General features: G+C 37.9%; 1 protein-coding gene across 4 annotated transcripts in view; it reads right to left on the reverse strand.

Annotated features, from left to right (window-relative positions):
• Window positions 1–3,132: 3,132 nt before the first annotated feature.
• The window catches only part of MRPL42 (mitochondrial ribosomal protein L42), a 34,036-nt gene continuing 10,816 nt past the window's right edge, over window positions 3,133–26,352 (reverse strand). For all 4 annotated transcript variants that reach the window (XM_081249757.1, XM_081249755.1, XM_081249756.1 and 1 more), the window contains exons 5-6: window positions 22,923–23,086; window positions 3,133–3,309 (exon numbers count right to left, since the gene is read on the reverse strand). In XM_081249757.1, the coding sequence (XP_081105883.1) occupies window positions 3,264–3,309; window positions 22,923–23,086 (210 nt within the window). In that variant the 3' untranslated portion in view covers window positions 3,133–3,263. The remainder of the gene's footprint in view (window positions 3,310–22,922; window positions 23,087–26,352) is intronic.

Raw genomic sequence — 26,352 nt, forward strand, 5'->3', positions numbered from 1 at the left:
ATGAATCCATTAAGTGAGAATATTTACTGATATGGCAAGAAAATTCATGATATTAAGTGAAAAAGCAAGTTATAAAACAACATGCATAATAAATACAATTATTTTTGAAATATATTTATGCAGCAAAATAACAAGAAAGAAAGGTAGCAAAAATGTTAGTGTTATCTTTAGCTGGGGCAATTATGGGTAATTTTATTTTCTATTTATTTAGTCTCTAACTTAAAAAAATAATGATGCTTTATATTCAAGGTTAAAAAGCAACATCGGACTTCCCTGGTGGTGCAGTGGTTAGGAATCCACCTGCCAGTGCAGGGGACGCGGCTTCAATCCCTGGTCCGGGAAGATTCCACATGCTGAGGAGTGGCTGGGCCCATGTGCCACAACTACTAAGCCTGTGCTCTAGCGCCCGCGAGCCACAACTACTGAGCCCACGTGCCTATAGCCCGTGCTCCGCAACAAGAGAAGCCACCGTGAGGAGAAGTCCGTGCACTGCTACGAAGTGTAGCCCCCATCGCTGCAACTAGAGAAACCCTGTGCGCAGCATCAAAGACCCAACGCAGCCAAAGATTAATTAAAAAAAAAAAAGAAAAAGCAACGTCATTAGAAAAGTTAAGTAGCTCAATAGATACTAGTTAAGTAGATACTATGCTCCTTAAGAAGGACCCATTTTTTGTTATTGGCCTGCCAAAAAGTATAATGCCTCTCCATATGTAGTAGGGGTTCAATAAATGCTTACTGACTAGATCAATAGAATGAATACAATAACGGCCACACTTAATTTCACTAGGTCATTTACTCTACTAGTCATTCTTACCTAAAGAAATCCACATATTGGCTGTTGAATGTTAAGAGACTATCCTTTGGTTGAGGCACGTTCAAATTAAACCCTATGTGAGAGTGCCCTCTGGTGGTTTCACTGACAATGCTTTTTATGAATTTGAAGTGTGTTAATCCACATCACCAATGGAAGGAAGTATGAGAGTAAGAACCGGGCAGGAAGATTTTCATGAAGCTGAATTTATTCCATTTAAAGAACCATCAGCCTTTATGTACTTTTTAAATTTCTGAAAAAGACAAACTGACCTTTCGTAACGTGTTAGTGATAGCGGGTAACAGGTTACTCCTCTGAGGTGGGGACGCAGAGGGGAGGTGACAGTGGTGATGAAATACGCACTTATCCAGCAACTCATGAAGACCAAAATTCCAGGGACTACAGCCTTAACTACAATGTACTGTATTTCCAGAACAACCAAAACGAAGTTAACTCTCCAAAGCACTGACATGTGAGTGTGTGGTTTGGGCAGCTTACAACTGAACAATCTCTACGTAGTAGATCCTTGTACTTAGAAGAAGATTTGTTATTTAATTAATTTAGTTTTTATTCTTCCTACTTTTAATACATGGCATATCTCAATCTTTGTAAAAATTTGGATATAAATCAACCAGGAAAAAACTGTTTTCGAAGCGATGTCACCAAACACAGCCAGTTAATATTTCTCATTATCCAATTCTATCGACTTCTTTTTCCTTCGATCTTTCCCCCCAAATGAATAATATATTAATGAAAAGAGCATAAACCACTTAAAAACACTTCCTTTCAGGCTTCCCTGGTGGCACAGTGGTTGAGAGTCCCCTGCTAATGCAGGGGACACAGGTTCAAGCCCTGATCTGGGAAGATCCCACATGCCGCGGAGCAACTAGGCCCATGAGCCACAACTACTGAGCCTGCGCGTCTGGAGCCTGTGCTCCGCAATAAGAGAGGCCGCGATAGTGAGAGGCCCACGCACCGAGATGAAGAGTGGCCCCGCTTGCCACAACTAGAGAAAGCCCTCACACAGAAACGAAGACCCAACACAGCAAAAATAGATAAATTAATTAATAAAAAACTCCTACCCCCAACATCTAAAAAACCCAAACCAAAACAAAAAAAACCCACTTCCTTTCTGTAATAGAGGGTGGCCATTATTAATTATTTTCTTTACTCTTTCCTATTCACTATTCATTACATTTTACTCAACACTTGACCCTTCACCTTCCTTTATTCAAAGAACTAGATTAAGCAATAGACTTTGAATGTGAAATCATTTTTCACACCAAATTTTAAAATATCACAAATATTGCACAAGTTTGAATAAAGCACCTTTTCACCTTCTTAAGAAAGACTCCTCACCTCCTAAATAGAAATCACAGGGGCATCAATGCTATTAAGGATCATATATCAGCTGGTAGGGATAATCAACAGAATAGACTATTAACATTTTTGTAAGACTAGTTTAGTAATATTAACTTTTTTTTTTTTTTTTTTTTTTGCGGTACGCGGGCCTCTCACTGTTGTGGCCTCTCCCGTTCCGGAGCACAGGCTCCGGATGCGCAGGCTCAGCAGCCATGGCTCACGGCCTAGCCGCTCCGCGGCATGTGGGATCTTCCCGGACCGGGGCACGAACCCGCGTCCCCTGCATCGGCAGGCAGACTCTCAACCACTGCGCCACCAGGGAAGCCCTATATTAACATTTTAATCACAGAGTTGCATGTGCTCTGAAGCAAGCATAATTTTTAAGACAGCCAGAAAAAAAACCTCAAAATGAATAATATAATATTCTTTCTAGGAAAGCACATTCTTGGGTGAAAGAAAACACCTCTTGTCATAGTGATTGATGCCTTGTAAAAAAGGCTCTGGACAGTTTGGATCCTGGCTCTCCCACTTGCTAGGTAGGTAGGCTTCAAGTCACTTAGCCTTATCTGTAAAATGGGGATGATGCACTTTCTTCAAAGGACTATTGTGAGAATTTAATAATAATGTAAACTAAGGACCTAGCAGGTAGTAGAAACTGATTAAAATGTAACTAATTATTTCCTAGAGCCACAAAAACGGAAACATTGTAACATCTATTTTCTGTGTGGATCTCATGAGTTTCTTTTCAAAGGCAGTGTAAAAATCTTCAGGAGAATCATGCACGTTTTTATTAATCATACTTATACTACTAATATGGCTGATAATGTAAAAGTACTTAATCATACTAGGCACATAAAAATAAATAGTAGACCTTAATAACTCAAAAGGAAAATAAAAATAGGCTTCCGTAAATAAGAATGTGAAATCCAGAATTACTTAATATATATAAAGAAATACACATTCTAATATATGAGCAGACATTTTATTATTTTACTATGTAACATATTAGTTAATATACCCAATTGTATTTTCTCAAATGGCAAATGAGATGCAGGATAACATTTCTCTTTGATTCCTGAAAACCTCAATATCATCTGTCTTTTGGAGGATTCAGTTTCCTACGACGTCTATGATACCTTGAAAAGAAGAAAATATTTAAGATTATTTTAATAAAAGTCAACTGTTCCTGATAGAAATATCAAATTTCTATTACCCTGCTGTTTACTGGTATTCAAAAAAATCAGTGAAACCTAATACACACACACACACAGTTAGACACACCTCAGGTAGAAGATACTTCTTAATAATAAGTCACATTTTCCTGCTGTGAAAATTATCTTCTATTAATTAAGCATTTGGAAAGTCTTTTTTCAGATCTTGAGGTAGTTTCAACATGGCAATCTGGATGACTGTTCCTTAAACATTATGAACATGCAGAACGTGCTCTATTAAAGTTTTATTCAAAAGGGGATGATCAGCTCTAAATGGAGGCCTCTAAAGCTGCAAGATCATGTTTTAATAATAAAATACGATTAGTAATATGTATATGGAAAAATGTGCAATATCACAAAAATGGAAGAAATGCAAATTAAAACAGTGAGAAACGTTTTTTTTTTGCAATCACAAATATTTTAAAAATTATAATGCACAATCCAAGTATGAGTATGGTGAAGCAAGTAATATCAGACCCAACTGCTTAAAGTATTAATCAGTATAACACTTTTGAAAACCAGTGTGGCAATATTTTAAAAAGTTTTTTTTAATAATTGTAATTTTTGACCTAGTAATTCCTCTTCTGGAAATCTATCCTAAAGCAATAAGTAAGCAGTTAAAATATTAACTATTTTAATATTAAAATATTAATGAGGAAAGGGATGATACAGGATGCAAATTTATATATACAGTATGATTAAAACCATGTAAAAATTTATGCAAACTAATAAAATTTATGTATAGAAAGAAAAAGAGAAATAAAATGCATTGTTAGCAGTGACTAAGTGATTTCGCCATGGAGAATTCTTTCTTCTTCTCAACATTTCCTTATTTTCTTTATTGAGTTAAGAAAATGTCTGCATAGAGTACATTTGCTTTCGGTGATGAATTCTCTTCCAAAATTCCCTTAAGGCCAGAGTCTTGCAAGTTGATCTGAGCTAATTTTTAATTTTTTTTTGCTAGTGTGGACATTCAATGTAAAGATTTCTACACCATAAATGATAAGACATGTTCTTATGCTCTTTAGTTGTGATTAAGATGATCTGGGGGGACTTCCCTGGTGCCGCAGTGGATAAGACTCTGTGCTCCCAATGCAGGGGGCCTGGGTTCAATCCCTGGTCAGGGAACTAGATCCCACATGCATGCTGCAACTAAGAGTTTGCATGCCACAACTAAGGAGCCCACATGCCACAACTAAGGAGCCAACGTGCTGCAACTAAGGAGCCAGCAAGCCACAACTAAGGAGCCCACCTGCAGCAACTAAGACCTGGCACAACCAATTAAATAAATAAATGAACTAAAAAAAAAAAGATGATCTTCAGTATTTTTTGCTTATTTTAAGGTTTCATAAGGCAACTTTCCTATACACTGTTTTTTGATATTGATTTTTTGACAAATTGCAAAATACAGAAATTAACTTAAAAAAATGAAGCATATCTGTATATACTAACATGGAGCCCTAAGTTGTAGAATAATACCTATAGCATAATATCACTTATCTAAATAAACATTTCTACATGTGCTTATATTGGCATTGAGAAAATTATGGTTTTCTTAAGGGTTCCAGTTATGTGTCAGATAATCAAGGTTTTACTAGTGCAACAGTATCCCTGAAAGGTGTTCTCTCAAAGCAGTTAGATACCAGAATAGGGGGGTTTGGGAAGTCACAAACTTCCTGAAATTATTTATAAAAATTTTCTATATGTGTTTTTCTGGGCAGTGGATTCATAGGTTTCATCAGATTCTCAATGAAGTCTGTGGCCCTAAAAATCTAAGCATTATCCTATAAAAATGTGATTCAGCTTACAATGCTCAACCATTTTCACTACTCAAGACTGACTGAAAATGCTTGAGACCCTGATAGCCCTAAACCTAACAAAGTCAAACTCTGAAATATGCTCAATAAATGTTAAATAGCATTTACAGATTTCTTATCATGCATGAATGTCAATATATGCTATAATCACTCAGAAGCAAGCACCTGAATTTTAGGGTGCCCCTATAACTTATCATCCAAACTGGGATCCTTTAAAGAATAAAAACCCACTCTATTAATAATTAACAAAAGAGTTAAACTGAGACTGTCCCTGGCAAACCAAAACATATTGTTACCCTTCTTAAATTACACAATGACTCAGTGATATCGAAAAGATTTGTCTACAGTTCTTAGTCCAAGACAGAACTTCACCACCTGGTTCACAATGCAGCTAGATGTTCAAATGTCTCCTACTCATGGTGGTAGCTAATTTTTGTTGCCTCCATGGAAAAATATTAAAGTAGTCCTTTAAATAAAGTTGTGCAGCTATTCATACATTTATAGAGTTGCTTTATATTTCAGAAATTTAGAATTACTTTCCAGATCCTTCTTACTTTCTATCCAGACTTCTTTCAATCCTTCCATCCTTCTTTCTTTCAACATAACTTTACATTTAGTGGAGTTATGTTAGCTATTTTCTTTTTTAAGAGATATTATGAAAATCAGAATCATGTGCTCATTCATTTATTCATTCATTTTTAAATGTGTGGAGCATCTACCACATGCCAGGCACCATTTTTAGGTGCTAAGGTTTCTGTGGTACACAAAACATGACAAAATCCCCACCCTCATGGAGATTACATTCCAGTGTATTAGATAGAAAAACAAGATAAACAAGTTGACCAGGGAAGGCTTCAGTGAGTAAAAACGCAAAATAAGTAAGACAGCTATCTTTGCTGATATCAGTAGGAAAAAGTATTCTATGTAGAGTAAACAGCAGGTATAAGGGCTCTGAGGTAGAAGGAAGGGCATGTTCAAGGAACAGAAAAGAGGTCATGTGGCTGGAACAGAGTGAAGAAGGAAGAGAATAGTAGGAAATGAGGATGGAAAGGTGAAAGAGGGTCAGATCACATAGGTTCTAGTAGATAATAGTTAAGGCCTATAGCTTTTCTCTAAGTGAGATGGAAAGCTGTTGGAGGGTTTTCAACAGAAAAATTATAAGACCTAATGGAACTTTTAACAGGATTACTCTGGCTGTGTGCTAAGAACAGACCGCAGGGAAGCAAAGGCAGAAGTAGGGAGACCAGTTAGAAAGCCACTTCTATGAACCAGGCAAAAGATGGTGGCGTGTACCAGGATGATGGCAGACGGAATGGCGATAAATGGTCAAATCTGGATACATTTTGGAGATAGAGCCAACAGGATTTGCTGATAGACCAGATGTTGGGTGTGAGACACAGAGAAAAGTCAAAAATGGCACCAAGATTTCTGGCCCAAGCAGCTAGAACAATGGAACTGGCATTAACTGAGACAGGGAAGGCTGCAAAAGAAGCTGGTTTGTGAGGGACCACGAAAAGCTCAGTTAGAGACACACTAAGTTAGGGGTGTCCATTAGACAAGTAGGCCCGTGGATATACAGGTCTGGAGGTGAAGGGACAGGAAGAGATACATTTGGGAGCCAATGCAGATGGTATTTAAAGCCATGAGACTGGATGAGATCACTGTCTTAGGGAATGGGACAGAAAAGAGGAGAGAACCAAGGACTGATCCTTGGGAAACTCCAAAATTTAGAGCAGAGATAAGGGAAATGAAATGGAATCAGCAAGAGAAACCAAGATAGTATATGAACTTTGAGTACATAAAAAGAGTTTCAACAAACTTATTAAGGTTGAATTAATGAGAAAAATAATGGAAAATTCAAAGAAAACCATTAGGAACTCTGCCATATTGCTGAAATGATGTATTTTGCAAAGAATTATAATGGAAGGAATGCTCCACTGACTTTATTTTTTTCATGCCAATTGAGGAAGACTGAAAAAAGGAAAAAGAGCTTGTACACAGGTGCTGGCAAGTGAGGGCACTGATATGTCCTGCTTCCTGAGTACTGGGCAACACGAGAGGCCGACATGAGATACCTCAGGGGTTGCAGAGAAGGGCAAAACAACTCAGAATCATGTCCCCAGCAACTATTTACAGAGGAGCTATCTAATGCAAATTGCTACAGGAGTACAAAAAAATTGATTTGCATAAGGAGCACCTTTCAAAGAATATGTTCGAAGCCCCATTAGTTCAGGTAAATTATAATGCAGTGGCTAAGCTAGTCTAATTTGCTTTCATCACCTGTAATATCATCAAACAGGAAGTAGCAGGAGCCTCATGGTTACATATGCTATTTTTTTTAAATCAACCTTTGCACAACTGAATATAAAAATAGTCATTCAGGCGAAGGCAGAGAGCAGGGAACTAAAAGTTCAATTTAACCTCAAACCCAATGTCCTGGATTTCCTCACCACTAATCTCTCACACTAAAAATTCAAACAGTTCTAGTATCCAGTTTCAGTATAAAGCCTAAATCTAAGACTTTTTGAATTGCCATCCTAAAGCAAACAGGATCACCAGGATTAGGAAACAGTAATATCCAAATCATAAATTCAGTGGTAACAATTTTAACCTTTGATCTCCAGACTTGAGATAATCTAATCTCCAGTGTTTATTGCCTACTAGACTATTTCAGCATCAATTCTGTATAGTCATACTACCTATACTCTCAGTCCACCCCACCTTGGGTGAGGCCAGTAATTCAATGCAGGTAGGTTCGGGATTGGATGAGGTGGGCAACAGCCTGGGATCATAAAGCCTCTGCTGACCTTGATTCAGAATTTGATAATGAAGAACATCTTAATCCACAGGTGACCTACCTAGATAAAATGGAAATTAGGTAAATCCACATGACTTGATAGCTGAACTCTGGGAATAAAACTTCCAAGAATCACTGGGAAATTTACCAGCGGACCAACCCAAAGACTAGCATAGGGCTTCCCTGGTGGCGCAGTGGTTGAGTCCGCCTGCCGATACAGGGGACACGGGTTCGTGCCCTGGTGCGGGAGGATCCCACATGCCACAGAGCGGCTGGGCCCGTGAGCCATGGCCACTGAGCCTGCACGTCCAGAGCCTGTGCTCCGCAATGGGAGAGGCCACAGCACTGAGAGGCCCATGTACCGCAAAAAAAAAAAAAAAAAAAGACTAGCATAAAGTATGGTCTCAAAGGAAAACTGAACACCTTCAAGAAGCTGTGAAGATAATTAGGTAAGATAATATTCCATCAGACAGTAACTTAACACACATACACTGTATTAAATAAAGATATTGTATTAGAGGTCTTCTGGAAAACTACAAAACAGAAGTTGCATTCCTGATAAAGACAGAATAATCGAGAGCAAACGATGAAAACAAAAAATTACCCACAAATATAACATTAACAGATCTCTAATAACAGATATCTAATATCTAATATGTTGCATATAGTTATGCCAACAGGGGTATAGTAGCTATTCAAAGTGACTATAATCAAATTAAGTTTCATGAAAAAAGTGAGCTAAGAGCAAATGGCAGAGGAAGAGTGAAAGTCCTGAAAATCAAAACAGAAAGCACTTAAGATGACTTGACACTGAAATGAGAAGTCACATTGGATAAAAAAGCAAAATCCAACTATATTCTATTCATTAAAAAAGACCCACTTTAAACTTAAAAAAATTTTACACAACGAAGGAAACCATGAACAAAATGAAAAGACAACCCACAGAATGGGAGAAAATATTTGCAAACAATGCAACCAACAAGGGACTAATCTCCAAAATATACAAACAGCTCATGCTGCTCAATATCAAAAAGCAAAAAACCCAATCAAAAATTGGACAGAAGATCTAAATAGACATTTCTCCAAAGACAGACAAACAGATGGCCAAAAAGCACATGAAAAGATGCTCAACATCACTAATTATTAGAGAAATGTAAATCAAAATTTCACTAAGGTATCACCTCACACTGGTCAGAATGGCCATCATCAAAAAATCTACAAACAGGGCTTCCCTGGTGGCGCAGTGGTTGAGAGTCCGCCTGCCGATGCAGGGGACACGGGTTCGTGCCCCGGTCTGGGAAGATCCCACATGCCGCAGAGCGGCTAGGCCCGTGAGCCATGGCTGCTGAGCCTGCGCATCCGGAGCCTGTGCTCTGCAAGGGGAGAGGCCACAACAGTGAGAGGCCCGCCTACCGCAAAAAAAAAAAAAAAAAAATCTACAAACAATAAATGCTGGAGAGGGTGTGGAGAAAAGGGAACCCTCCCCCACTGTTCTTGGAATGTAAACTGGCACAACCATTATGGAGAACAGACAGAGGTTCCTTAAAAAACTAAAAATAGAACTACCATATCATCTAGCAATCCCACTCCTGGGCAAATATCTGGGGAAAAACGTAATTCAAAAAGATACATGCACCCCAATGTTCACTGCAGCACTATTTACAACAGCCAAGACATGGGAGCCACCTAAATGTCCATCAACAAGAGGAATGGATAAAGAAGATGTGGTACATATATACAATGGAATTTTACTCAGCCATAAAAAAGAATGAAATAATGCCATTTGCAGCAACATGGATGGACCTAGAGATTACCATGCTAAGTGAAGTAAGTCAGACACAGAAAGAATATCATATAATAGCATATCTATATGTAGAATCTAATTTTAAAAACTATACAAATGAACTTATTTACAAAACAGAAACAGACTCACAGATCTTGAAATCAAACTTATGGTTATTAAAGGGGAAACAAGTGGGAGAGTGATAAATCAGGAGATTGCAATTAACATATACACACTACTACATATAAAATAGATTGACAAGGACCTACTGTATAGCACAGGGAACTCTACTCAATATTCTGTAATAACCTATATGGGAAAAGAATCCGAAAAATCTGCACACACACACACACATAACTGATTCACTCTGCTGTACACCTGAAACGAACACAATATTGTAAGTCAACTATATTCCAATAAAAACTTTAAAACTTCAAAAATAAATAAATAAATATTATACCATGTTAAAAAAACACAACACTCTAAATATAAAGACACATGTAGGGGGCTTCCCTGGTGGCGCAGTGGTTGAGAGTCCGCCTGCCGATGCAGGGGACACGAGTTCGTGTCCCGGTCTGGGAAGATCCCACATGCCGTGGAGCGGCTGGGCCCGTGAGCCATGGCCGCTGAGCCTGCACGTCCGGATCCTGCGCTCCACAATGGGAGAGGCCACAACAGTGAGAGGCCCGCATACCGCAAAAAAAAAAAAAAAAAAAAAGACACATGTAGGTTAAAAGTAAAAGAATAGAAACAGATATATCATGCGAACCCTAATCAAAAGAAGGCTGAACAGGCTATATTAATACTAGACAAATTAGATTTCATAATAAGAAATATCAGTGGAAATAAAAAAGAACACTTCATAAAGATAAGGTGTCGATTTATCAAGAGAATATAACAATAATAAATGAATATACACCTAATAACAGAGCTTCAAAATATATGAAGACAAAACAGAACTGGGAGGAGAAACGGAAAAATTTGTGATTACAGTTGCAGATTTCAACATTCCTCTCATAATAACTGATTAAACAAACAGAAAATTAGTAAGGCTGTAGAAAACTTGAACACTACCACCAGCCAAGTAGCCCTAATTAATATTTTTAGAAAACTACCCCCAACCATGGCACAATATATATTTTCTTTTCAAATACACATTCACTAAGGCAGACAATAATCTGCGACATTAAACAAATCTCAATTAATTTAAAGACTGAAACCATACAAAGTATGTTTCGTGATCACAACAGAATTAAAGTAGAAACCAGGAACAGAAAGATATTGGAGGGACTTCCCTGGTGGTCCAGTGGGTAAGACTCTGCACTCCCAATGCAGGGGACCCAGGTACGATTCCTGCTCGGGGAACTAGATCCCACACACGTGTCGCGACTAAGTAGCCCGCATGTCACAACTAAGAGTCCACACACCATGATCCCGCAGCTAAAGATCCTGCATGCCGCAACTAAGACCCAGTGCAGCCAAAAGAAATAAGTAAATAAGCAAATTTTTAAAAAGATATTGGAAAAATTCAAAACACCTGGAAATTAACTCACTGCTAAATAACTCTTGGGTCAAAGAAGAAATCACAGGGAAATTAGAAAATAGTTTGAACTGAATGAAAAACAAAACGTATCAAAATTGCTGGGATGTAGCTAAAAGAGGGCTGAAAGGGAAATTTATAGCATTAAATGCTTAAAGAAGAGACTTCCAAACAATAAGCCTTAAGAAAGAGGAAAAAGAACAAATTAAACCCAGAATAAGCAGAAGGAATAAAATAACAGAGAGCAAAAAATTTATGAAATAAAAAACAGAGAAACAATAGAATCAATTAAACCAACAGCTGGTTCTCAAAAAGATCAAAACAACAATGCCAGGAATAAGGAATGTGAGTTCACTACAGATTATAAAAATATTAGGGCTTCCCTGGTGGCGCAGTGGTTGAGAGTCCGCCTGCCGATGCAGGGGACACGGGTTCGTGCCCCTATCCCGGAAGATCCCACATGCCGCGGAGTGGCTGGGCCCGCGAGCCATGGCCGCGGAGCCTGTGTGTCCGGAGCCTGTGCTCCGCAACGGGAGAGGCCACAGCAGTGAGAGGCCCGCGTACAGCAAAAAAAAAAAAAAAAAAAAAAAAAAAAAAAAATATTAAAAGAATGAGAAAATAGGAACAAATATACAATTTAGATGAAATGGGCAAATACCTTGATATAAACTACCAAAGTTCCCTCAAGACGAAACAAATAAACTGAATAGCCCTAGCTATTGACTACAGTAATTGGATTTGTAGTTAAAAATCCTCCCACAAAGAAAACTCCAGACTCATACAGCTTCACTGGTGAATTCTAACATTGAGAAAGAAATAATAACCATCCCACAAATACTCTTGCAAAAAAACTGAAGGGGAGGGAATACTTCTAAACTCATTCTAACATACAAGCATTACTTGATACCAAAACCAGGGAAAAATATAAAATACGGACCAATATCCCTAAAAACAAAGATGTAAAAATTCTACCCAAAATTTTAACAAATCACAACTAACAATACATTAAAAAAATAATATATCATGATCAACTGGGGTTTAGCCAAGGAATGAAAGGTTGGTTCACATTTAAAATCATTCAATTTACTCCATCATATTAAAGACTAAACAAGAAAAAGTATATGATCATCTTAAAAAATACAGGAAAAGCGTCAAACAAAATTCAACACCCATTCATGATAAAAACTCTCCATACTAGGAATAGGAGGGACCTTCTCAACCTGATAAAGGGCATCTACAAAAAGACCCATACTGGCTTCCCTGGTGGCACAGTGGTTGAGAATCCGCCTACCAATGCCTGGGACACGGGTTTGATCCCTGGTCCAGGAAGATCCCACATGCTGCAGAGCAACTAAGCCCATGCGCCACAACTACTGAGCTTGCATGCCGCAACTACTGAAGCCCGTGTGCCTAGAGCCTGTGCCCTGCAACAAGAGAAGCTACTGCAATGAGAAGCCCGCATGCCGCAACGAAGAGTAGCTAGCCCTGGCTCACTGCAACTAGAGAAAGCCCGCGCGCAGCAACGAAGACCCAACTCAGACAAAAATAAATAAATAAATAAAATTTATTAAAAAAAAAAAAAGACCCATACTGAACATCATACTTAATGTTTAGATGATTTTTTAAATTAATTAATTTATTTTTGGCTGCTTTTTAATATGTTCCTAGGAGTTTTCTGCATAGATGATCATGCCATCATTGAATAAAGACAATTTTACTTCTCCTTTTACAAACTGTATGCTTTTTATTTCTTTCTCTTGTCCTATTGCACCGCTTAGGACCTTTAGTACACTGCTGAGTATAAGTGTTGAGTGTGGACATCATTGCCCTTTTCCCAGTTTTAGTGGGTATTTAAACATTAAGTATGGGCTTCCCTGTTGGCACAGTGGCTAAGAATCCACCTGCCAATGCAGGGGACATGGGTTTGAGGCCTAGTCCAAGAAGCCAAAGCAATCTTGAGGGAAAAAAACGGAGCTGGAGGAATCAGGCTCCCGGACTTTATACTACAAAGCTACAGTAATAAAGACAATATGGTACTGGCACAAAAACAGAAATATAGATCAATGGAACAGCATAGAAAGCCGAGAGATAAACCCACACACCTATGGTCAACTGATCTATGACAAAGGAGGCAAGGGTATACAATGGAGAAAAGACAGTCTCTTCAATAAGTGGTGCTGGGAAAACAGGACAGCTACATGTAAAAAATGAAATTAGAACACTCCCTAACACCATACACAAAAATAAACTCAAAATGGATTAAAGACCTAAATGTAAGGCCAGACACTATAAAACTCTTAGAGGAAAACATAGGAAGAACACTCTATGACATAAATCACAGCAAGATCTTTTCTGACCCACCTCCTAGAGTAATGGAAATAAAAAGAAAAATAAACAAATGGGACCTGATGAGACTTCAAAGCTTTTGCACAGCAAAGGAAACTATAAACAAGATGAAAAGACAACACTCAGAATGGGAGAAAATATTTGCAAACAAATCAATGGACAAAGGATTAATCTCCAATATATAAACAGCTCATGCAGCTCAATATTAAAAAACCAAAAAACCCAATCAAAAAATGGGCAGAAGGGGCTTCTCTGGTGAATCTGCCTGCCAATGCAGGGGCACAGGTTTGAGCCCTGGTCCAGGAAGATCCCATATGCCGCAGAGCAACTAAGCCTGTGCGCTACAACTACTGAGCCTGCGCTCTGAAGTCTGCAAGCCACAACTACTGAGCCCAAGTGCCAAAACTACTGCAGCCCTCACGCCTAGAGCCCATGCTCTGCAACAAGAGAAGCCACTACAGTGAGAAGCCCGCCCACTGCAACGTAGAGTAGTCCCTGCTCGCCGCAACTAAAGAAAGCCTGCGTGCGGCAACAAAGACCCAACACAGCCAAACTAAGTAAATTAAAAAAAAAAAATGGGCAAAAGACCTAAATAGACATTTCTCCAAGGAAGACATACAGATGGCCAAGAGGCACATGAAAAGTTACTCGACATCACTAATTACTAGAGAAATGCAAATCAAAACTACAATGAGGTATCACCTCACACCAGTTACAATGGGCATCATCAGAAAATCTACAAACAACAAATGCTGGAGAGGGTGTGGAGAAAAGGGAACCCTCTTGCATTGCTGGTGGGAATGTAAATTGATACAGCCACTATGGAGAATAGTATGGAGGTTCCTTAAAAAACTAAAAACAGAATTATCATATGACCCAGCAATCCCACTACTGGGCATATACCCAGAGAAAACCATAATTCAAAAAGACACATGCACCCCAAAGACACATGCACCCCAGTGTTCACTGCAGCACTATTTGCAACAGCCAGGTCATGGAAGCAACGTAAATGCCCATCGACAGACGAATGGATAAAGAAGATGTGGTACATATATACAATGGAATATGACTCAGCCATAAAAAGGAACGAAGTTGGGTCATTTGTAGAGACATGGATGGATCTAGAGACTGGCATACAGAGTGAAGTGAGTCAGAAAGAGAAAAACAAATATCGTATATTAACGCATATATGTGGAATCTAGAAAAATGGTTCAGATGAGCCAGTCTGCAAGGCAGAAATAGAGACACAGATGTGGAGAACAAACGTACGGACACCAAGGTGGGGAAAGCTGGGGCGGGTTGGGGGGTGGGATGAATTGTGAGATTGGGATTGACATATATACATTAACATGTATAAAATAGGTAACTAATAAGAACCTGCTGTATAAAAAAAAATAAAATAAAATTGAAAAAAAATAAAAAGCTACTAGAATTATCTCAAGATCACAGGATACAATGTCAATATACAAGAATCCACTGTATTTCTACATATGAATAATAATCCACTGAAAATTTAACTTAAAAATACTATTTACAATAGCATAAAGAATACAAAATGTTTGAGATAAATTTAACAAAAAATGTACAATATTCATGCACTGCAAACTACAAAACACTGTTAAGTGATATTTTTTAAAAGACCTAAATAATGGAGAAATATACTATTTTAATCAATGGGACAATTCAGTACTGTTAAGACATCTATTTTCCTGAAATTGATCTAGAGACTGAATGCAATCTCCTTCAAAATCCCAGCAGGCTTTTTGTAGAAACGGATAAGCTGATTCTAAAAGTTATAAGAAAATGCAAAAGACCTATGACTGCTGAGACAACTTTTTAAAAAAGAACAAAATTAGAAGACTTACTCTACCTGGTTTCAAGACTTTAGTTATAATAGCCAAAACTGTGTGGTATCCCAAAGACGAACATATATTAATGGAACAAAATAGAGTCCAGGACCCACATATATGGTTTCAATAAAGGTGTTAGGGCAATTTAATGGGGAAAGATAATATTTTCAACTAGTGGTGTTGGGACAACTGGATATACATACGCAAAAAAAAAAAGATCCCCAACCTATGCCTCACACCATACATAAAAATTAAAACTTTGGGAAGAAGACATAGGAGAAAGTCTTAGTGACCTTAGGTTAGGCAAAGATTTTTTAAGTAGGATGCAAAAAGCCTGAAAAATTTGTAAACTGAACTTCACCAAAATTAAAAAACTTCTGATCTTCAAAATACACTATTAAGGACATGAAAAACCAAGCCACAGACAGGGAGAAAATACTTGCAAAACATTTGTTTCATAAAGGACTTTGATACACAAGTTTTACACCTTAATAAGAAAACGAATCTGCTTTTTAAAAAATAGGCAAGGGCTTCCCTGGTGGCGCAGTGGTTGACAGTTCGCCTGCCGATGCAGGGGACACGGGTTCATGCCCCGGTCCGGGAAGATCCCACATACCGCGGAGCGGCTAGGCCCGTGAGCCATGGCCGCTGAGCCTGCGCATCCGGAGCCTGTGCTCCGCAACAGGAGAGGCCACAACAGTGAGAGGCCCGCGTACCGCAAAAAAATAAATAAATAAATAAAATAAAAATAAAAAATAGGCAAAAGATTTGTACAGATACTTAACCAAGAAACAAACAAACAAACAAAAAACAAAAAAAACAGATGTATGTATTGCCAATAAGCACATGAAAAGATGCTCAAAATGATTAGTAATTCATTAGGGCAACATAAATTAAAACCGCAATTAAATACTACTACTCACCCAACAGAATGATTGAAATTTTAAAAACTGATGATACCAAGTGTTGAGAAGGATGTAGAGCAACTAGAACTCTCGCACTGCTAAGTGGGAATGTAAAATGGTTCAGCCACTTTAACTGTGGCTCATGAATTTAAACATGTCCTTATCACATGACCAAGTAATCCTACCCCTAGATATTTACTTAAGAGAAATAAAAACATGTCCATACAATGACTTGTACTTGAATGTTTATGCAGCTTTATTTACAGCCAAAAAACTGGAAAGAACCCAAAATGTCCAACTGGTTAATAGATAAACAAACTGTGGTCTATCCATACAAGGGAATACTACTCAGAAGTAAAAAGGGACAAACTACTGGTATACACAACAACAGGGATGAATCTTGAAAGCATTGTACATAGTGAAATAAGTCAGACACAAAAAGTTACGTACTGTATAATTCCATTTACATGAAATTCTAGAAAGGGTAAAACATGAAATTCTAGAAATCCATGAAATTCTAGAAAGTGATAGAAAGCAGAGAAGTAATTGCCCAGGGTGAGGGTTATAGGAAGGAAACTGACTGCAATAGGGCATGGAAGAACTTTCTGGAGTTATGAGAATAGTCTATATTATGATTGTAGTAGTGATTATGAAACGTAGCAGGATGCTATGGTCCTTGCCCCCCATGTCCTCAGCCTGCCTTATGTCTGTGGAAAAACTTTAGCCAAAGAATAAGTTTAATCAGAGAAGTGAGAAAATGCAGAAACAAAGGAAAACAGCCCAACAAGACTAACAGCCCAACAAGACAAGTTTAGTCATTAAGCGTAGTCAAGGACCTTCAGTTCCTCTTCAAGGGCTGTAGATAATATGCTGAGCCATGTCCTGTGAGCTGTCTTATAGATACTGAAACCCCCACCAGGAGGAAGAAGTTAATTACATGATGAGCAGACTGTAGCCATGACATAAGCTGCCACAATTCCGAGAGCTGGCCTCAAAGAAATGGGAACAAACCGACCCTGGAACTGAAGATTAACTGTACTTAAAACAATCAAGATGATGCTGGCCAGACCACTGATAACCAATTTCAAGGTGACTGTCAGAGCTGACTGTGCTGTTTTTGCATGTAGCTCCCTCCCTCTGTCTATAAAAGCTTTTGCCCACTGGTAGTCAGTGGGGGGCTCAGCCTTCGGACAGGCAGCAGTAAACCACCCCCACCCTGGGTGCCAGCCTCCAAAATAAAGCAAACTTTCCTTTCCACCAACCTTGCCTCTTTATTGGCTTTTGAGTGGCAAGTAGCTGGACCCCCATTTTCGGTAACAATTATACAACTGTATACATTTGTTAAAATGCATCGATCTGTGTACTTAAACTGGTGAATGCTTTACTTAAAACATTTTGTCAAAACTCATGAAGTTGTATACTTAAAACTGGTAAATTTGAAGTATGTAAATTATACCACAAAAGAGCCTATTTAAGAAAAGATGCTTCAGGGAGTTCCCTGGTGGTCTAGTGGTTAGGATTTGGCACTTTCACTGTCATGGCCCAGGTTCAGTCCCTGGTCGGGGAACTGAGATGCCATAAGCCAAGTGGCACAGTCAAAAAAAAAAAAAAGATGCTTCTAAAAGAATAAGAGAAAAACTATGAGTAGGAGACAATGTTAATAATTATCATTACCACATTATTACTGTACATATACTGTATGCCAGGTGCTTAACTTAAATGATTATATTTTATCTCAACAACACCAAGTGAATTAGGCATTATTATTTCTACTTTCTTTAATAGATAATAAGATTGAATAACTAGCTAGTAAGTAGCAGAGACAAGATGATTTGAGTCAGTCTGGCCTCTTTAACAAAAACTTGTACTCTCAGCAAAGTGTTCTACTTTATTGGAGTTCAAAAAGCACAAAATTGAGTATAATATGAGGTTGGGCTATTCACACAGGTAGAGTTTAACAGTGTTCATCTACGGGGAATAGGGCATTAGTAGGTATAAAAAAAGATTTTTTATTTTATACTTTAAATACTTCTGAATTGTTTAAAAATATTTCTTAAACAAGCATTTTATACCTTTCAGTAACATATTTAAAAAGATGTTATAGGGGGCTTCCCTGGTGGCGCAGTGTTAAGAACCCGCCTGCCAATGCAGGGGACGTGGGTTCGAGCCCTGGTCCGGGAAGATTCCACATGCCGTGGAGCAACTAAGCCCGTAAGCCACAACTACTGAGCCTGCGCTCTGGAGCCCGCAAGCCACAACTACTGAGCCCGTGTGCCACAACTACTGAAGTCCATGCACCTAGAGCCCGTGCTCCACAACAAGAGAAGCCATCGCAATAAGAGGACCGTGCACCAGAACAAAGAGTAGCCCCCGCTCGCTGCAACTAGAGAAGGCCCGCATACAGCAACAAAGACCAATGCAACCAAAAATAAATAAAAATAAATTTTAAAAAATGTTTAGAAAGATGTTATATATCTCTAATTACTAAATTCACAATGGGTCCCATTCTTCTGTTATAAATCTAAAATTGTTAAATATTTAGTAAAACATCCTTCTATATACTGCCTGATGTTTAAGAGGTGCTAACATCTAGAAACCAACATTTGAAAATGGCTTACATTAATCCAAAATATATATGTAGATACCAAATAAATACTTGTTGAGTATCAGTAATCACACATTAGCTTATTTAAAATTTTGAAAGATGATGCATCACAAGGATAATGCCTACAGGTTAAAATTTTCTTTATATACATAAGCTAGCATCTGGAGTTTTCCTGTTGAACTCTTTATTAGGAGAGACATTGGGATAATCAATTGTGTCTAATTACAGTCTGCTTATAACTGGAAGTGCCTAGAAATCCTGATGGGACAAGACATACCACAGAGTTTAAATTAATTAGCAGTCAAATCTAATTAGCAGTAATAAGATTAAGTAAGTAATAAGATTAAACATAGGTGGGGTACTAGGCAAAAACGTCAGGAGATAACATGTTTGGTTTTAAGACTCCCCAATGGGCTTCTTGCCTTCAGTCTTGCCCCCTTCATGTTACACATCTACAGAGGATTTTCATAACTTCAGCGATTTGGTTATGAACAAAAGATGGCAAAAAAACTGCAGCAACATGAAACATGCAGGAAAGAAACAGGTACTGAAAGCCATTATAGAAAAATTTCAAGGTGGGGCTTGAACTAAAGTATCTACCTAATGGAACAGAAATAAAAGATAAACATGAACAATGTTATGAATCATGGAAAGAAATCTTAGAATACAGCAGTGATTTAGATACGGGGCTATATAATGGTTTGCTAATTTGTTTTCCCATAACCTAACTTACAATTACAAAGAGGGAAAAACCCAGACTGCATGCATAAACAAATTGGATACTAAATAAGAAAGAAAAATCAAGGAAGGGGACATAAAACAGATGCAGAAATTGAAAGACACTTGGTGGTCAAGAGGTGAATGGATAAAGAAGATGTGATAAATACACACAATGGAATATTACTCAGCCATAAAAAAGAACAAAATTCTGCCATTTGCAGTGACGTAGATGGACCTAGATAGTATTATACATTTTTTTAAAAACTTTAGTTTTATTTATCTATTTATTTTTGGCCACGCAGTGTGGCTTGCAGGATCTTAGTTCCTGACCAGGGATTGAACTTATGCCCTCAGCAGTGAAAGCGTGAAGTCCTAACCACTGGACCACCAGGGGATTCCCAGTATTAAGTTTAGTGAAACAAGTCAGACAGAGAAAGACAAATACTCTATGTTATCACTTACATCTAAAAAGTAAAACAAACAAATGTATATAACAAAACAGAAACAGAAGACTCACATATATAGCAAACAAACTAGTGGTTTCCAGTGGGGAGAGAAAAGGGGACAGGGCAAGATACAGGTATGGGATTAAGAAACACAAATTGCTATGTATAAAATAAATAAACAAAAAGGATATATTGCACAACACAGCAAAATATAGCCATTATTTTCTATTAACTTTAAATGGAGTATAATCTATAAAAATATTCAATCACTATGTTGTACACTAATAATGTAACATTGTAGGTTGACTGTACTTCAACAAATAAATAAAAACAAATACTGTTTTACCTTAAAAAAAAAAAGGCACTACACGGGACTTCCCTGGTGGTACAGTGGTTGAGAATCTGCCTGCCAATGCAGGGGACACGGGTTCGAGCCCTGGTCCAGGAAGATCCCACATGCCGCGGAGCAACTAAGCCTGTGCGCCACAACTACTGAGCCTGTGCTCTAGAGCTCATGTGCCACAACTACTGAGCCCGTGCGCCTAGAGCCCATGCTCCACAACAAGAGAAACCACCACAATGAGAAGCTCGCTCCCGCTTGCCACAACTAGAGAAAGCCCGCATGCAGCAACGAAGACCTAACACAGACAAAAATAAATACATAAAATAAATAAATTTATTTTTTAAAAAAAGGCACTACAGTGGTCCAAAAATATCACAGATTTTTTTCCTTGGGAAATTGATACAGAAATATCACTTTTATTACAGAAAGATTATTAAGGGAGGGGCTTTTTTAAGACAGGAAAAGAAGAGCTGTGCTTTGTTATAATGAATTTAAAACTTTGGACAGTTATCTAGTTAGTAATATTCTAAGAACCATGACATTGGGAATAAGGCTGAGGAAATTAAAAAATGTATAATGGAGCAGGTTGCATGTCATCTAGATAATGAATGTAACTGAAGCTCTCAGAACAAATTTTAGCAAGACATGGAGTATAAGGCAGAGCCCTGAGGAATCTCTACTGTAACTACAGATAAGGGAGAAAGTACCTTCTAAAGAGAAACTAAAAAAGTAAACCAAGCTCCAGGTCCATACATGCACCTGCTTTCAGAACTGCTCCCCACCAGATGATCCAGAGTCTTCAGACTCAACATAACCAACAATAGGTTCATCTTCCTCACTCTCTACTGTTTCCCCGCTTGTATGAGTGGCACCACCATCCACCTGAACACCTCTGTCAGAAACTTGAGAGGTCTCCTATCTCTCTCTTTAACTTTCCCCCTTTCTGTTCCGTTGCTGGTCCTTTCATGTAGGTCTTCAACAAATTTCACCTGGACTATTGTAACAGTTTCATAGCAAGTCCCTCTGACTCCAATCTTTCCATGTATCACCTTATCCCAAATACAGAACCTACTTAAGGATTTCCTAATGCATAAACTTTGGGGATGTCAGTTTGATTCTTAGAATTTGGCAATGAAAATAAAACCTAAACTCCTCAGCACGACACAAAATCCTTCATGAGACCCTTCTTACATTCCCTCCTCATATTCTGGGTCCCATCCAAGCTGAACTACTTGCAGTTTCCCCAGCTTACTCTATGACATACTGTTCTCAGCCTGTGAAGCCTTTTCCCCATTCTGCATGGCTAACTCCTAACCATCCTTCAAATGTCAATCTCTTGATTTGTTTATTTACTCTACTATCTTCCTTCCTTGACTATAAACAACTGACAAACAACGATTGTGTTTTTGATCACTCATCACTTCAAGCAGCTCGATGATTGCATATTCATTAATTCCATAAGCATGTCCTGCCATAAATGTGCCAGCCCAGTGCTAGTTACTGGGTGAATAAAAGCAAAGTGAATAAAACAAGTGAATAAAAACAAAGTTTGCTTAAACAAACAATTTTAAAAAGCCACTTCTTGGTTTTAGTTTCTTAGTTTAGTAGGGAATAAGATAGATATGAAAGAAATAAGAATCAAAAGAAGTAAACAGGGTTTCCCTGGTGGTGCAGCGGTTGAGGGTCTGCCTGCCGATGCAGGGGACACGGGTTCGTGCCCCAGTCCGGGAGGATCCCACATGCCGCGGAGCGGCTGGGCCTGTGAGCCATGGCCGCTGAGCCTGCGCATCCGGAGCCTGTGCTCCGCAACGCGAGAGGCCACAACAGTGAGAGGCCTGCGTACCGCAAAAAAAAAAAAAAAAAAAAAAAAAAGAAGTAAACAAATTAAACTCAGAATTAGATACGAGGTAAGAATCAATGTAATAAAATGTGAGTACTGGGAAACAGAGGGGCAACTGTAGTTCCTAAAGGAACTGAAAAATATATATACTGCCCAATCATTTGCTGTACCCCAATTTTTTCTGCAATAACTCAAAATCTGTTAAATAAATGGATAGAGGGCTGAGGACAAGATCAAGTATTCATCAAGAAGATGAATAAAAACAATACATAAAATGACTACATCATGGAATGGAAAAATTTTCAAGAACTCTTGCAAAATTCCCTGAAAGCTTTGGTTAAACTCCCCCACTAAAATAAAGGAAAAGAAGTACTATTTCATTTTAGCCACTCTATATATGTAGACTTAAAAATACAATTTAATAGGTGATCATACTGGGTGTTAATTCCTTCATACAAAGTACAACCTCAGAAGTTTGTTAATAGAAGGAAAGTTATTTCTATAGTGTTCAGTGAGAGTTGAAGAAGAAAAGAAAATAGAACTTACTGTCCACGAGGATACCAACGGTGCTTAGTAGTAAAGAACATTTTGCTAAGTTGTTCTATCATGGGTCCTTGCTCTAAGTATTCACGTTTTTCTTCTAATCTGGTTTTCAGCACTAGATCATGTGTTTCTTCATAATTTTGCACAGGATCTGGCCGAGGGATAGGCTGCAAAATAATCAGCAATAAACAACATCAAAATGTAGGAATGTTAGCCAGCATCTGATTGAGTTTACAGTAAAATAATTACCACACTGAGTACTTCATTATCGTACCTAAAGGTGGGTAAATAAGTCATCAGAACAGTTTCACTTAGCTGCACTATTCATTAAAGAATCAGAATTTTTTTTTGGTCACACCATGCAGGATCTTAGTTCCCTGACCAGGGATCGAACCCGTGGCCCCTGCAGTGGAAGAACAGAGTCCTAACCACTGGATCATCAAGGAATTCCCCAGAAATATTTTTCTTCTCATATCAAGTTTTGGGTTCCCTTTCCAATAATAAAGTTCTTATTTAAAGTTATTTTCCCCCAATAATAAAGTACTTATTACTTTAGTTTCTATTTCTCAAAACTATAAATTGTGCCCATTATTATTTTTTAACTTAAAAGTTTAGTCTCTACCTTGCATACCATTAAAGTGAGATACAATGAAAAACCTTTAATAGAAAATGATATTTCTTATATCCAAAAGAAGCAGGAAATTTTTCAATGTTTTCATTTTAGGTGCCTGAAATGCCATCAAATGATGCTTTATGGTAATTCGAGTAGTTTTTTCCCCCAAAGACATTAATTACTAAAAAAAACTCATCTCCTCCCAACACATGAGTGATATAACATATGCCCATCAGCAACGCTGGCTGACTAAAGCCCTTAAAAATCAGTGTCTTGGGCCTCCCTGGTGGCGCAGTGGTTGAGAGTCCGCCTGCCAATGCAGGGGATACGGGTTCGTGCCCCGGTCTGGGAGGATCCCACATGCCGCGGAGCGGCTGGGCCCGTGAGCCATGGCCGCTGAGCCTGCGCGTCCGGAGCCTGTGCTCCACAACGGGAGAGGCCACAACAGTGAGAGGCCCGCATACCGCAAAAAAAAAAAAAAAAAAAAAAAAAAAAAAAAAAATCAGTGTCTTGGAAAGTCAAGCTACCTATATTTTAAATATTAAGTGATAACATATGTAACACGAGACTGTAACATTGCCTTGCTTTACAAATACCATAGATATGTATTACAACACAATGAAAACCTGAATTTACCATCAAAAAGGAAACAATTCGGGCTTCCCTGGTGGCGCAGTGGGTGGGAGTCCGCCTGCTGATGCAGGGGACGCGGGTTCGTGCCCCCGGTCCGGGAGGGTCCCGCGTGCCGTGGAGTGGCTGGGCCCGTGGGCCATGGCCGCTGAGCCTGCGCATCCGGAGCCTGTGCTCCGCAACGGGAGAGGCCACAGCGGTGAGAGGCCCGCGTACCGCAAAAAAAAAAAAAAAAAAAAAAAAGGAAACAATTCAAACACAGATGTCTTCTTTACATTCACACACTATTAATGACAACCGCTACATTCTACCACTGTACTGAATGTTACAGCATGGACTCATATTTATTTAGTTTATGTACATGAAAAAATAAAACCTCTTTAAAAGGCAATACATAGGTACATGATGGTGGCACAACTGACTAAGTACTATAGAGATGCAAATTAACAAAGATATTAGTGAGAAATAGAACAGGAGCCAAGTCAGAGCCTTGTCACAGAGTGCAGAATGAATTCTAGAAGGAATAACAAACATTATAAATAAAGCAAGGTAGGTAAAAACATACAATAAGCAGGTGATCTTAAAAAATGGATCTCGAGAAATCACATTATGAAAAGCTTTCAAAGTTAGATTTAAGTGTAACAATTTGATTTAAGTAGAAATAAGGAATCACTTCCTTAGTGTGGGAGGGAATAAGGAGAAAGTATAGTAAAGAGGTTAAGAACTGGGCTTTGGTCAATAACTACTATCTCTGTGACCTTGGAATAGTTATTTAAGCTCTTAATCTCCCTTTCATAAAATCTAAGGAGTAATTATCTACCTAATAAGGGTTTGATGAGGATTAAGTGAAATGATAACATGCTGAGCTGTCCCTCGTACTCTTTGAGTTCAATAATGGTAGGTAGCTGTAACGTTTATTTTAAGGCCTCAAACAAGAAAACAGTGATATAAATTTATTTAAAGAAAAAGTGCTCCTTAGACATTTTAAGTAATTTTATATGATCATCTCTTACATGTAGAGTGAAATATTAATATTTGTGTCTTTGCAAGTTACTATCAGACTCTGAGGTATACTAGCAAATGCTAGATTAGAGCCTATAGTTTTCTCTCTTTTAGGTTACTCTACTTGTTGCTAAAGATCAAATGTTTTAACTACTATCAAACAGTTATTTTCAAGTGTTAATAAATGTTCATTGTCTCTCTTCCTATTCCCAACAGGCTCAATTCTAATATATCACAAATTCTCTCTGCTTTGTATTTCTTTTCCAGGCACACAGATAAAAGACATTGGAATTAATGGCTTCTTAGAAGTCTAAACCAAAAGCCTCTGCAGACTCAGAACTGATTTTTAGGTTGTATTTGATCTCCTTGATCAAACTTCAAAGAAAGGGTACATGAATATTTCAGTAAAAAGTAAAAACTAAAACAAAACTGAATGTCAACTTTAAAAAAAACATTCAGAACTGTCATCCTGAATTTCCCTTGTTTTTCTTAAGAATTTTCAAATTTGACTTTTGAAATTTTCCACTAAATCAACCACTAAAAAGAATTTCGAGTACTTACATTTTTACTTTATTTTTCCAAATCATTATTTCTTGCCCCTGGTTTAAAATCTTTATCTTCCTAAACTAGAAATCCTAAATTCTAGAAAAGTATTTTTAGTTGTAATAAAACACATACCTAGCCGAAACAGAAAGAAGGATCTTTTTACCTGGATTCATGGAAAATAATTGACATCTTTTAGATTCAAATGTAAATTACCAGAAAACCAAAGACACAAATCATCTTAACTTTCCTAAAGCCAGTGTCAGTAGGTATTTCTACTTATGACCAGGATCTCTGTATGCAATATGCTTTCCAGGGCCTAGAGAATGAAAGGGCCCACTAGAGTTGCAGCTCCTTCCTTGAGAAAAGAAGAAAATCAAATCTAAATTTTAAGTCACCTTTAAATATAGTTATTTAATGTTATGTACTATCTTCATGAAATTTGTAAATCTGATTCAAAAGGAACATATTTTAACAGTAACATGTTTTCGAGAATGTTTCTTATTGTAAATAAAGTCCAATCTATAATTTATTACTTTAGGAACAAAAAATTTCCATGCTTCTCCATGTAAATATCTCTTAGCCTTAAAACAGAAAACTCTTAAGCATGAAGAGAGAGGGCCAAATTTATTTATTTAATCAACA

Source organism: Mesoplodon bidens (genome assembly GCF_964165515.1).
Source record: "Mesoplodon bidens genome assembly, chromosome: 11".
NCBI classification, from domain to species: domain Eukaryota; kingdom Metazoa; phylum Chordata; class Mammalia; order Artiodactyla; family Ziphiidae; genus Mesoplodon; species Mesoplodon bidens.